This window comes from Eleginops maclovinus, chromosome 8 (genome assembly GCF_036324505.1).
Source record: "Eleginops maclovinus isolate JMC-PN-2008 ecotype Puerto Natales chromosome 8, JC_Emac_rtc_rv5, whole genome shotgun sequence".
NCBI classification, from domain to species: Eukaryota; Metazoa; Chordata; class Actinopteri; order Perciformes; family Eleginopidae; genus Eleginops; species Eleginops maclovinus.
Genome location: NC_086356.1, coordinates 7370412 through 7384411, shown reverse-complemented (window position 1 = coordinate 7384411; position 14000 = coordinate 7370412). Strand labels below are relative to the sequence as shown.

At 40.3% G+C, this 14000-nt stretch overlaps 1 protein-coding gene across 1 annotated transcript in view; it reads left to right on the top strand.

Moving 5' to 3' along the window:
• Positions 1-14000, top strand: part of LOC134868544 (ephrin type-A receptor 5) — a 65672-nt gene that overhangs the window by 37748 nt on the left and 13924 nt on the right. The window contains 8 exon segments of the mRNA XM_063889765.1: positions 1873-1997; positions 3002-3091; positions 3659-3728; positions 3882-3984; positions 8410-8477; positions 9680-9805; positions 10953-11138; positions 11585-11646. Of these exon segments, the coding sequence (XP_063745835.1) occupies positions 1873-1997; positions 3002-3091; positions 3659-3728; positions 3882-3984; positions 8410-8477; positions 9680-9805; positions 10953-11138; positions 11585-11646 (830 nt within the window).

Sequence of the window (14000 nt, the reverse complement as noted above, 5' to 3'; positions counted from 1 at the left end):
TTTGTCCTCCCCCTCCTTTAGCACCCTTCTCTCTCGCCTCCCGTTCTCTCGCTGCCTCTGCGTTTCTCAGATTCGTCAGGTTTTAAAACACTTGTTTGTTTAGTTTTGTCGCAAAGTTGTTGCACTAAATGTTGTGAAGCTCCTTTTGACTAAGGGTTGGGTGTTATATCTGGACGTCGTACGTCTGTGTGTGGTATTTGGAGACAATTGCAAGATTAAAGCCATGGAGAAACAGGCAGAAAAAAAAGACCCTGCTCTTTCTTTTTCTTTCTTATGCAACCGATAACTTGATTTTTTCAAAACGCATTGTTTTATTACATTGATTTTCCCATCACTCTTAGGTAAACACTTTTGGTTTTGAAGAAAAAAGTGTTTTTTCACTCTTTTCTGACACTAACTGTCAGATTCATCATCTAGAGAATATTATTATTTGCAGCTGCACTTGTTAACATATAAACACAATTTAGATGTGCAGTACCACATAAGGTTTATTTATACAACTCTAAATCATAAGTTTGTAGACCAGAGTCCTTACATATGACCCCCTCTATTCAAGGCTTTGATTAAGTATAACATGGCAAACTGCATCCATTTTTGGAGGATTTAAACTTAGATGTTGGTGTATTGTTACCCGTTAAGCTGCTGGGAAAGGAAAAGAAGCCCTCTCTTTCATCATCGCACCCTAGCATTTATAGCGTTTAAGCATTGAGTGTGTGTGGGTGCGTGTGTGTGTGTGTTTGATTCGGTCTCTGGTTTCAGATGCGACCATCCACTCAGGATACAGTTACTATGTTTGTAGCGATGATTTATTCTCTGTGGAGTTCTGCTGAGGCTATTGAAACCCAAACGCTGTTTTGCATTGCAGTAGAGGCATACACACACACACTCACACACACACATTATCAGGATGTTGCCTGAGGGAGCGTTTTACCCAGTGAAAAGCTCTTTATGTGTCAGAGACTCTCCAACTGTCCCTCTGAGAGATGGGCCCCTCAGTTCAGGTTACAAAAAGATGGCTATGATTTGATTGATGCAAACAACAATGTTCACTTGACTTCAGACTTTTGTAAATAAAATACCCCAAATCTTACAAACAAAATGGAAACTTTGCAAAAAGCCCAAAGCAAACAACATACGGAAATGTACTTTAATAGTAGAGGCATCTTTTGAAATCTGGATTCTACCAATATTTGTCCTGTGTGCCAGATGTGTCGAGTCGTAGCTGTCTTCATGGACTCCTCTGCCAGTCTCTCGAATAGCCTGATATAAAGGGATAGTTTAATTAGGCACAGGTGCACCTTGTTGCCAGATTGCAGACATGTTTTTAAGGGGGCAAAGCTGCTTAGGATCCAGAAATAATCTCTGTTGTTGAGTCGCAGCTCAATGGACTGCGCCAAATAACCTCTGAGGAACTTTGGTAACTAACAAACATAAATTCCAAAGAAGAAACTCTTGGGGAAAATATGTTGTTTTCTTCACCTAGTTTGACAGAAAGAAAACAACATAAAAGACACATGTACATCCCATCATGTTACGTAGTAAGCCCAGTCTTTCCCCACAGTCTTTTTCCATCTTGTTTATGCGATTTTTCTTTTCTTTGATCATCAGTTTAATATTTCATAATGTACAACAACCACAGCAAGCGCTACAATTAGCTCTGCGCTGGTAAACATGAAATCATGAGGTGTCCTTAAAATCCTTTTTACTTCTAGATGCTGATGGTACCCTACATATTTTGTAACCATTTTTATTGTTTTTAATTGCTATTTATTTAAATGTTATGTTAATATATTTTAAACTTTGCTATACAATAATGCTACAAATACATTTTGGTGCCTGAAGTTGTATTATGTCTTTACTCTGTGTGTGCAGCACCGTCGCCAGTGAGCGTGGTGAGGAAAGGTGTAACGGGGAAGAGCAGCATTGCCATTTCTTGGGCGGAGCCTGACCGCCCCAACGGCATCATCCTGGAATATGAGATCAAGTATTTTGAAAAGGTAAACCACATTTTGAAAAATAAATGTGTACAAGCAGTTACATTCTCATATGCTCAAGTCCGTAGGTTATGTACGCATTCTTAAGCTTAGTGTATTTAAGATACAGTCAAACACTCGTATCGACAAAAGCAATATGACAATACAGCTTTATAATTGTCGTCTTGGGAAACTTCTAACTCCATACACTAAATTCTGCATATAATATATAAATGTGACTCAAAATTAAAGTACTTTTCTAGTTGGTGTTTATGTTGAATGCCATGTTCGACTGAATGTAAATGAATGTGATTTATATAAAAAGCATTTTGCACAGTCCAACACAACAACTGTATACTGTATATAGGTGTGTATGAAGATATCTGGTTTAAAGTTAGTTAAATAAAGACTCCCCGGTCGAATTGATTTATGCTTATATCACCCCTGTGCTCCACACTTCTAAAAATGTTACATATTTGCAGAAATGTATTGATCAACATTAGTTAAATTGGCCTTCAGAGATACAAAACATCTGAATAAATATTAAATTCATTCGTTTGGCCAACCTTGACCTTATAAAGACTCTTTCATGTGGCAGAAAAAAGGAACACATAGATTTAACTCTCTTTTATAAAACTTAGAATAAGGTAGAGACAGCAATTTGATCCCTCTATTCAGGTCATTGCTCCTGTGCCCTTCCTCTTTTCTGTCTTTAGTCCTCTGATGTCTTCTTTCCTGGGAAGGTCGGAATAAAGGTATAGAGGCGAGCAGAGCAGGGTTTGTGGTCAGTGGTTAGCTAATGGCTTCTGGCTAATGGAGGGAGCATTTAGCTGTGTTTAAACCTGATGCGGTTACAGTCGTGAAACTGATCTTTACACACATGCAACCTCACACACACACACACACACACACACACACACACACACACACACACACACACACACTTGCATACTACAGGTTGCTTAGCCATACAAATGTGCAGGAGGAAAAGAATGTTACTACAATAACTTCTCCCCTTTCTTTTACAGGAGCAGGACTCCAGTTACACCATTATAAAATCCAAAGCGACTGAGATGGTGGTGGAAGGCCTGAAGCCGTCTTCAGCCTACATCTTCCAGGTCAAACATGGGTTAAAAAATGATTTTTTACAGGAATTGATTAATAACAGTGTGCAGAAAAAAGCCCTTCAGTGTAGTCTGACGAGAAGATATGAATAAGCGATTAGAAAGACATTTTTTATGTATAACCAGTGGTGGAATATAAATAAGCATACTTCCAATTACTGTTCCTGAGCACAATTTACAATTTTCATTTCATGCTTCTTTATACTTGTAATACACTTAATTCCTTTTGGCACAAATAAACATGTGCTTATGGTATGATGCAGTATTATACTAGCAATCTTACCAGTAGTTTACAAGGTCAAAAAGACAGAGGGTGAAAAGAGGTGCTGCAACACAAGACCTTTTTGAATATTAAAGCATGCAAACATGTCACAGTAGATTCAAAAACTGCGAATTATGAACCTTAAAATGAGCATAATAGGGACCCTTTAAGTATATTTTGCTCATCATACTTCTATACTTTCAGTATTTTAGATTTGAGTTCGTTGTTCATCCCTGTGTGTAAAAACTTGAAATATAAAGTATATAACAATATGGTGTGATATATTTGATGCATTACAGGTGAGAGCCAGGACCTCTGCGGGCTACGGTGCATTTAGCCGACGTTTTGAATTCCAGACCAGCCCTTACTGTGAGTACACCTCAGAGAGAGAGCCAGAGCATATAATTTCAACTTGTACACGACTCCCATCGTCTTTCTGGAGGCTGCAGCAAGAATAGATCCCAGGTGTGCTTTTGTGTGTTTGTACTATTTGTGTCTAATCCCACCTCTTTTCTTTGGCAGTAACTGCAACCAGTGAACGTGCTCAAGCTTCGATCGTAGCGGTGGCCATTACGTTGGCTCTGGTCCTGCTGGCGGTGGTCGCTGGATTCCTGCTAAGTGGACGGTAAGACATAAATACACACCAGAAAGGATCATAGACACAACCTGGAAAGCATGATATACAGTCTGTGCAGGTGTTAGACAACATTTTTACAAAGATGAGACATTTTGATGAGTTTTTATCATGAAATACTATACAAAGTGTGATACTGTGTGATTGATTTTTAGTACAAACCTCAAATTTGGTTTGCAAGCCTCAATATTTTATTAGCTAAGGGGATGTTGCAATTGTTCTTATCATGTTACACAGCCCAGGACTTATGTGGTACGGTATGTGTATATACAGTATAGTATGTTTGCTTTGTCAGAGGGCATCCCTTTGTCCTAATCTGACCTCTTGATGACCAACAGAATGAAGAGATATCAAAGCTCATTTGTGACCCAGATATGTCTGTGTTGAAGAGCAGCATTATGGGATTAAATGAATGGCTTGAGGCAAGTGTGTAATAGGTTACGATTAAGGTGGGCTTTTTTAGGTTGTGGCTTTAGGGTCGCTGCTTGATTCGTAAATCAGGAGGTCCTGAATCATAGAGGAACATGGCACGCAACGCAGGAAAAATCCACAGTGCCTTGAGTACGTTTAACAATGCCTTAGTGCTGGCTGTTGAAACGAAACATTACTGTCGAATCAAACAAGCATGAAGCATTATTTATTAACATGTATTTATTAATCAGAGCATTCACAAAAATCATGTAAGCTCAGCAGGGGGAGGCGTGTAGAAACAGCAGTTTACTCCGGTTTGCATCCGTCTCACTTCTGTCTGTAGATTGCTACAAAGGGGGAAACATTTAAATAGACAAAATACATTTTTACAATCCGAAAAGCAAGCTTTGCTAAAAAAAAACATGGAACGAGATGTCTCTCTTTCTGTCTAACAAGTTCTTCAGAATAATTTACCTAATTAAGCCATACTCATTTATCAGTTTACAGCACTAACACCTACTAATTGCAAGAGTTGCCAGATCCACACAAAGAGGTGTAGTTTACACATTGCACCATAGATAACACTTTGCATTCATGTTGTTTGCCTAACTCCAGACTAATACCACATTCAATTAACCTTGTCTTGTAATTGGTACAAGCCCATTTTAATAGGATTTTCAAACATCAAGACACAGCATACAGAAATGTACGGTGGCCGTCGGGTGCAATCACAAGACCCCTTCCGATATTATTGCAGATCTACTGTTAGCTAGCTAGCTAACGTAACTAACCTATCATTTCAGAGATAGTGACACGAACGTAGAATTATAAAACAGACTAACTAACAGTGACAGTTGGCCAACACGCTCCGGTCCCAGCTGTGTGTGTTTCCGTTATGTTTTGAGCTTCTTGCAGCGTTTTTTTTATCTGTTTGTTTTGTGTTTCCAGCGTTTCCTTTATGCAGCGCTTTTAGTAAACCCTGTGTTGATATTTCTTCATTCCCATGTGTTTTGTTACACTTGCTGAATTTTTATTTGAGTCGTTTTTGAAACCATAGTGCATTTAATCTAATGGAAGTGTTTTGGGCCTTTGTCACACGTTTGTTGGCCACCATAGAAATGCAAACGCTGCATATTGTGAAATCAAACACATGCAGAGCGCGCAATCACTTTGTAGTATTGAGTAGACAAACTATCTTCCTCAGATGATCCTTTGTCTCTAAATAAAGTCCCTAAAAACTATTTTACATATTGACATGTTCCTGTGATATGTAAGTTAATTACCAGATATATGCCTGAATGCCTTTAAGTGAACCATAATTAACAAAGCTAAACGCACTTTTAAAATACTCAGGGTGAATGGTGAACATCCTCCCCTCTCTCCTTTCATTAATTTGCAGTATTGATCCTAAACCCATCTATCCACGGGGCTGATCATTCCCTTTTTTTACCCACGCTTGCATTTTTTTCAATTTGAACTTTCCATCCCCTTTAACTCTTAGGTCATCATTTCAGTAATTTATTTCATACTATGCCATGATTTATTCATATGCTGCTGAATATATTTGACAGAATGATCAGATGGGATGGACAGTGGAGAAGGATTAAAAAGGAAATGGGAAATACCCAGTGCTAGTTTTGGTTTGTCCAAAACAGGGGCTGAGGACCGCTCTAGTTTTCGTGTGGGGCAGGAGACATGGAGGAATGCCAAATTTTCCAGTGTTTGATTTGGGGCACAAACACCACAATCCCCCTCCAACCACTGTATCCCCGCCTGCCTGACCCCCCAGACACCACCCGCATGCATAGACATCCAGCACAGATGTGTAGACACACGAACATGCGCGCAGATGCATCGTATGCATGGGTTAACACACACATAGGAAGTTGGAGGGGTCTGGCTGGGCATGAGCGTTCTCAAACCCCTTGACTCAACAGAACCGACAAACTAAACCCCCCCCAGACATACACACACACACACTCTGACTCCCCTCCCCCAGACTATACAGCTGCCCGCACAAAACTCCTCTAGCCAAGCTGGGCTATCCTACAGAGAGCCTGGATGGCAGAGACTTGGAAATGGTGTGTGTGTGTGTGTGTGTGTGTGTGTGTGTGTGTGTGTGTGTGTGTGTGTGTGTGTGTGTGTGTGTGTGTGTGTGTGTGTGTGTGTGTGTGTGTGTGTGTGTGTGTGTGTGTGTGTGTGTGTGTGTGTGTGTGTGTGTGTGTGTGTGTGTGTGTGTGTGTGTGTGTGTGTGTGTGTGTGTGTGTGTGTTGCTTTTTCCTGCTTTTGTTCTTCAGGAATTACAAAATAGGACAGCTTGAACATTTAATTGACTCTTGAAGTTAAGGTGTTTATCTGTAAAATAAACACACTTCACTTAACTGTCATATGTTTGAGTTTGTGTGTGTGTGTGTGTGTGTGTGTGTGTGTGTGTGTGTGTGTGTGTGTGTGTGTGTGTGTGTGTGTGTGTGTGTGTGTGTGTGTGTGTGTGTGTGTGTGTGTGTGTGTGTGTGTGTGTGTGTGTGTGTGTGTGTGTGTGTGTGTGTGTGTGTGTGTGTTGGCATCAATCCCCTTGATTAATCTAGGGCATGTGGTTCATCTCAGATGCTGTTTGTCTAAATATTGAAATACAGAAGATTTTGGCACACATCTGTACAACACAGAAAATGAGTACAGGTATAGCTTCGGGGTTATAAAGACATGGGAATTACAGAGAAAGATATCATGGATGCAGACAACATTTATAGCATTTCTCCTAATATTGCTCTTTCCTTTGGTGCTCCCCCCTCTGCAAAGTGGTCAGAGTTGATCTGTTGACAAGGCTTTTGTTAGAAAAATGTTTTTCTAAAACTGCACTCCTTCGCTAATATCGAAAATGCTGGAGGTATTCAGTACTTTCAGCAACCTACGAGGAAAAAAAGTGCTTAGTTTGCACTTAGATCCAAATGTGATTTCGCCAAGTGCATGCTAGGTTTAGCTTTTTGTTGTCTGGGTCATTGTGTGGTATCTTGACGGGGATCTCTGTTCTTGTTTCTTCCCTCTGTCTGAAAATGTAACTATGTGCTCCTTGGACTGTAGTTAAAATAGATAAGGAAATGTTGTGTTTTTTCATACTGTACATTTGGTATTTTATGTGAGAAAAATTAAGTTTCTGGCTTCCTGACCTTTTCAGCAGCAGGTCCATTTAATGATGGCATTTTTTCGTCTACTCCCTGTACATCAAGCAGTTTGCAATTAAAACAAATGTAATTTTAGGATCCTCTGCAGTGACAAAACACTAAAAAGTGCCTTTTAAATTACCTTTATACATTTATAACACCTTTTGTTCAAAATATATATACAAGGTGCTTTAACAATGCTATAGAAATAACCAATAGGATAACTATGGCGTAGTTAGAGAAGTAGATACAGATTATAATGTGTTAGGTGATTAAGAGATGCTAAAATAAAAATTGATGAAAATAACAACACATTTTGATGCCATTCACTCCTTTTGGCAGGCTATTCCAACGCTGTCTCCCTATATGTCTTTGTCCTCACCCTTGGAATAATTAAACATTTGTTGTCAGAGGAGCAGAGTGATCTGGGGTTAGCATACATTGAGAGCTTTTCTCGCAAGGGTCATGGCACGTAATCCGTAAAAGGATCGTTAAATCTGTTCTCATATTGGCAGGCAATTAATGAAGAGATGATTTAACATCCACATGTTGATATGGATAAGGCATTGAATTAGGTTATCAATAGGGCTAATGGGATGGGGTGATGAGGAGAGGTAAAGTTGTGTGTCATAGTCATAGCTATGAAAATTATACTGTGTTTGCCTGTGATATTTCCCAGTGGCAGCATATAAAGACTATACAACACATGTCCAAGGACAGAGCCTTGTGGAACTTTAAACATTACGCTAGTGTCAGTCAAGGAGTTGTAACCGAGGGGGACAGTATAACCTGTAGTTTTGACATACAGATATTTTTGATTGATGTGCTTGTGTGTTCTGCCTCTCAGGCGGTGTGGCTACAGCAAAGCAAAGCAGGATCCCGAAGAGGAGAAAATGCACTTCCATAATGGTCACAGTAAGTTGTGTGTGTGTGTGTGTGTGTGTGTGTGTGTGTGTGTGTGTGTGTGTGTGTGTGTGTGTGTGTGTGTGTGTGTGTGTGTGTGTGTGTGTGTGTGTGTGTGTGTGTGTGTGTGTGTGTGTGTGTGTGTGTGTGTGTGTGTGTGTGTGTGTGTGTGTGTGTGTGTGTGTGTGTGTGTGTGTGTGTGTGTGTGTGTGTGTGTGTGTGTGTGTTGGGCTTGTTGGCGGGTGGGCAAATTCATCCTGGGTTTCCACAACAGGTCATGTACAGTAGAGGGTTCAGACAGCGGTCATGTCTGTATTACTTTGTCTCATCCCTGTCGGCCTACGCATGTGTCTGTGTGTGTATTCAGTTGATAGTGTTTTGTACTCACAGCTATTCTTTAAATGACACAGCTACAGGCCAGACCAATGGCAGCCATGTTGGCAGAGGAAACACAAAAGCTTTGATGATTTATAAGGCCTGACAGCTTAATATATTTGGCCACGTTTTTCGCATTGCAGCATGCCATCCATCTGCTTGCATCAGAGCCAACCGTGACGGGTACATCAATGTCTGAGAAATATACCACCATGCCAGGATGTGTGGTACCCTGTCATATTGATTCATGTAATGAAAGAAAATATTTGGAAATGAATGTTAATTACTTATCATGGACACAAAAAGTTACTGAAAGAGTGTCTTGATTTAGGGATGACCAAAAGGTGGGAATCATTGTAAAAATGTTGACATTTCTATAGAATAGGGACCAATTTTTAGATAGAAATTGTGACTATATTTATTTTGAAATGCTTCAGAAGCAATTCTCTCTAGGTGTAATTTCTCCTGTTTTACTCCAGCCCATAGGAGATAAAGGATGTTGAGAAGCTGTCAATTGACTGAATGCCTATGATAGTTCCTGTAATCAGTTTGAAATAACTTATTTAAGATTTAAAGGGTAGAATCATTATAAGGACTTTATGAGTTAGGTTGCCATAACAATATAGATGCTATAAAATAATGTTGATAACATAAGAATGACATCTTTTCTCACATATTTCATTATCTAATATATCTAAATATCATCAGATAGAACATCAAATCAAGCTACTACTGAATTCAGCCGTGCTGTATTCTGATGTGAATACAAGCCTGAATAAATGTTAATGATGGTAAAATGACATCTAAATGGTAATGAAGGGATGCCTGTGTGTTCGCAGTAAAGTTCCCTGGCGTGCGCACCTACATTGACCCCCTCACCTATGAAGATCCCAACCAGGCTGTGCATGAATTTGCTCAGGAGATCGACGTCTCATTTATCTCAATAGAGAGAATCATCGGAGCTGGTGAGTCGCACGTCTGTGTGTGTTTGTCTGATACAGACTTATTATCCTGAGCAGAGTTTTGGGGCTGATTTGACAAGTATAATGTATCACCAAATATATTATTGTTCATAAAACTCATTCAATGTACAGTAATAATGTTAATTTAGCCTAATTGTGTCATGTTATATACAACTCAACCATTTTCTCATTACCTATACAAGGCAACCAGGCAACAAGGCATCATATGTTCTTCAACTTGCGTAAACCTGTCATATTCATAATTGGGCTCCTTTGTTTAGAAGCAGGCTTGCACACACACTCAATTAAGCCCAGCACTGTAAGAAAGTGACAGCTCGTAATGCAATGGTGTTCGTGCTCTGTTGAAAAACCTGTTCATTTGCAACATTGTTGAGCCAGTACTGAAATAGTTCCACTTAGTAAAACCTTTAAGGCTCCTATCTTTAGTGGTAATGAAAATGTGTTCAGTGGTGCTTGCCCAGTATTTATACAGAAGTCAAAGACTTTGTTGCTTTGCGACTCCGATGACAAACAATATAACCTACGGCAGCCGACCGGTGCAAACGTGTAACAACGGCTCAAAACATTTCCTGTCTGCAGCTCATAACACAACGGAAACAAGGGGACACTAACAAGTGATGCACACAGCTGGGACCGGAGCGCTTGTTGACGTTCGGGGATTATATTTGCATTGTTTCTGAAGCTGCAGCAAGTTTCTCCTAATGGAAATGTTTTGGGCCGCGGTACCACGTTTGCCCATCAGCGACCGTGATAAACAATGGACGGCAAAGGATGAAGATGTTAAACAAAATTAAATGAAATGTGGAAGCTAAGAAGTAACTGAAGATGGGCTTATAATGAAAATCAGCGTTGTTGTTTTTTTCAAAACCTCATTAAATGTGTGTTTATGTATTTTATTTTTGTCCTTCTGAGAACTGATCAGTAGTAGCAACTGAAATTCAGCCCAAAAATACTCCCAAAGGTGTTCTCTTCCTCTGCAGCTTAACTTTTAAATCCTGAAAAAGGTTAAGTTTGTCGCCTTGAAATTCAATGTATTAGATTTAGGTTACTATGAAAGGTTGGTTTTAACTGATGGACTGCGCTTCTCGAACGTGTGAGACCAAAGTCACGCTTCATCTCTTTGCCTCAGGGGAGTTTGGTGAGGTGTGCAGCGGACCGCTGAGGCTTCCCGGGAAAAGAGAGATCCAGGTTGCCATCAAGACCTTGAAAGTAGGCTACACGGAACAGCAGAGACGCGACTTCCTGTGGGAGGCGTCCATCATGGGCCAGTTCAACCATCCGAACATCATCCGTCTGGAGGGCGTGGTCACCAAGAGTGAGTCATCAGCATGTCTGTTTCTCGTTTGGAGCCTAACGTTCACCCTGTGGGATTTATAACACATGTCACACTGCAGATTACTGGGACTTCTCATATGGCAGTTGTACTGTGTAGATGTTGAATAATCTGAAGCTCTACTTCAGTCTATAAGCTGGTCTTTGTCACGGTTGTTCAACATCCATCACACTCAGCTGCTCTTCATCAGTCAGGGTCACATATTTCTTTGACAGCTTCAACTGTGCTTTATCAAGCTCAGTTGTACTTCTGAAATGACCTTTTAGTGACTTGTTCATACCATATGTCTCCAAACAGTACAAAACCACATTTAATACAATATATAAAAGCTGATACATCAGTATGAAAACAATAATACAATTACAAATGTTTTTTTAAAGTGTATTAATGTTTTTTTGACTAAATGTGTTCCTATATTTGCTTCCTAGGCAAGCCAGTGATGATCATCACTGAATACATGGAGAACGGATCACTGGACACTTTCCTCAAGGTAGGAACAAGGATGTTTGAGGGGATTCTAGGGAGAAGGATGTTATAAAGTGAAGTATAATAGAATAAAAGGTGGGGGTTATTATGAGGAAAAAGTCAAATAACAATTATATGGATAAGATGGTTAGTAAAGAGGATGAAAGGCAGAGAAAGACAAACAGAAAGGGAAACGGAGGAGGAAGGTAAGCAGAAATTATTGATTCTCAAAAATCAATCAAAATAATTGTTTAGCAGCATACTGGTGGTCCAGGAAAATGAAGAGGAGTCAGCTCTCTGACAAAGATAAGTACTGGTCTGTGCTGAGGTAAGTGGCACAGGGAAGATAGTTACCAAATGCCAAATTAGGAGGACAACAATCACAGGGTTGAGAGAGATGTTTAATCCTCTGGAAAGTAAAATGTATTTTAAGAGCTGTTTGTAGAGTTGATACACCACAGAGGAGAGTATGTCCACCAAAGCTATCATTATTCCAATTCAATACCTCATCATCCTACACATCCAAGCAGAAATCAACCGGGAAAGAATATGTTATAGATAGACACATTAGCACAGATGGACTGAAGATGGCAGTTTCTGCGTTGACGTCTTTCAAGGGGAAACCAATATTACATTGTTCATTCAGGTTGGCACGATTCTTCATTCTCTAATACATTTAAGACAGAATGAAATCTTACTGAACAATCCGAGGAGCCCAGACACTGTGTCTACTTTTTTTGTAAAATGTTTACAGGCCTGCCGACAAGACGGATCACTCTTCCAGAAAATATGAAAGACTTCTGAGCACTCAGGGGCTGGAATCACGTCCGCACTGTCTAGACAATTTGGACTTCACTGAGTGGAGAAGGTGGACTGTAATGCAGCCTGGCAAACCACCTGAATTGAGTGATCCCTGTCCAGAGCACTTAAGTCCATTCACTGGTTTCAATGGCAAGATGCTCACTTGGCGAACAAGGCTAAATCCTGCATGAAAAAGGGGCAACCTCCAGCAGCAGATGGCTAATGGAGAGATGAGAGAAATATGATTTGTACGATTTCATGATGGTAAGGGCATATTTCAAAGCGGCAATCATGGAAATTTAGGAAAGGTGAGAATAATATGGGGGTGTGCTGGAAAGAGGATGCAGACTGGAACGAGGGAAGTACTTTGCATGAACAAGATGTTCCCTCCCGGTGTGCAATGGGACGATGCTGCGAGACAAAAGAGGAAGGATGTGCTATGGTCAGTCTGAAACTGCTGACGTGACTGCCCTGTGTGCCTTGGGGAGTAATCATGATGGCAAAGCGAGGCAGGAGAGCTGGGAGACCAGCAGTCGGAGCAGCATGGACAACCCTGTGAAGTAATTACATGGATGGCTGGTATATTGAGGCCGGTGCAAATGACACAGCCGTGAGAGAACCAGTGGTTGGACTGGCTCCCGGATTAAGGGTCACAGCTATGGACAATGAAGTATGGGGCTCATAACTCACATCTTTGGCTTAACATCTCATTTCACATGTGGGATGCTCTGCTCCTGTGGATGAATAGGGAAGGAAGTAGTTGCAGTAGTGATATGAAACATGAGGAGGGAAGTTGTAGGAGAGCTACATGTCTGCTGTGGAAATTTGGGAAAGGGATGAGTGAAAGGTTGGATTGTTGACATTTGGATTGGCGAAAGCTTGGGCTTTGAAAAGTCAGAGAGCTGTCTTTGGGAGAAAACTCTGATTCGGAGTCTGCCTAGTGGAAAGCTTTTCAATAGGGGAGAAAAAGTGTATGCCATGATTTGTTTTCATCAATGTTGTTTAGAAAGCTAACACATTCTTATTAATGGTTACCCAGTTAGCCTGATTTTCTCTTGCAGCTGTTTATTCAGCAAAAGAATCAATTGGCTCAAGTCATTTCATTTCAGGCAGTCAGTTCTGCCAGTTTAACAAACACCTTGATAGTCCAAAAAATGTTACAATTTAATGAAAAGCCCATTGCCCAACAGCCAGTTATCCTTCCTGCAATGAGCAAATGGCTATATTATAAATGTCAATATGTTTCATACTATGGTGAAGCCATAACTTGACCTATTTGGCCTCTGATTGGCTCACCCTTGCTTCCAGTTTGAGGTTAATGGCTCAAGGCTAAGTTAGCTGTAACTAGCATTACACCCTAATCGAGTTGCATTCAGTTGCATTGTGGGTGTTGGTTTTGAGAAGAAAGAAGAATGTCTGGAATACATAGACTTAAGAAATCTCACATTCTGCTGCAACAATTCCCGTTCTTTAAATGAGTCTAACTGTGTTATAGGAGTGCAATGCAAAATCAGTGGAGAACTCCTATACTTCCGTTCCAGGAAATACCTCCTGACCAGCATACAGTGGCAGAGAGAA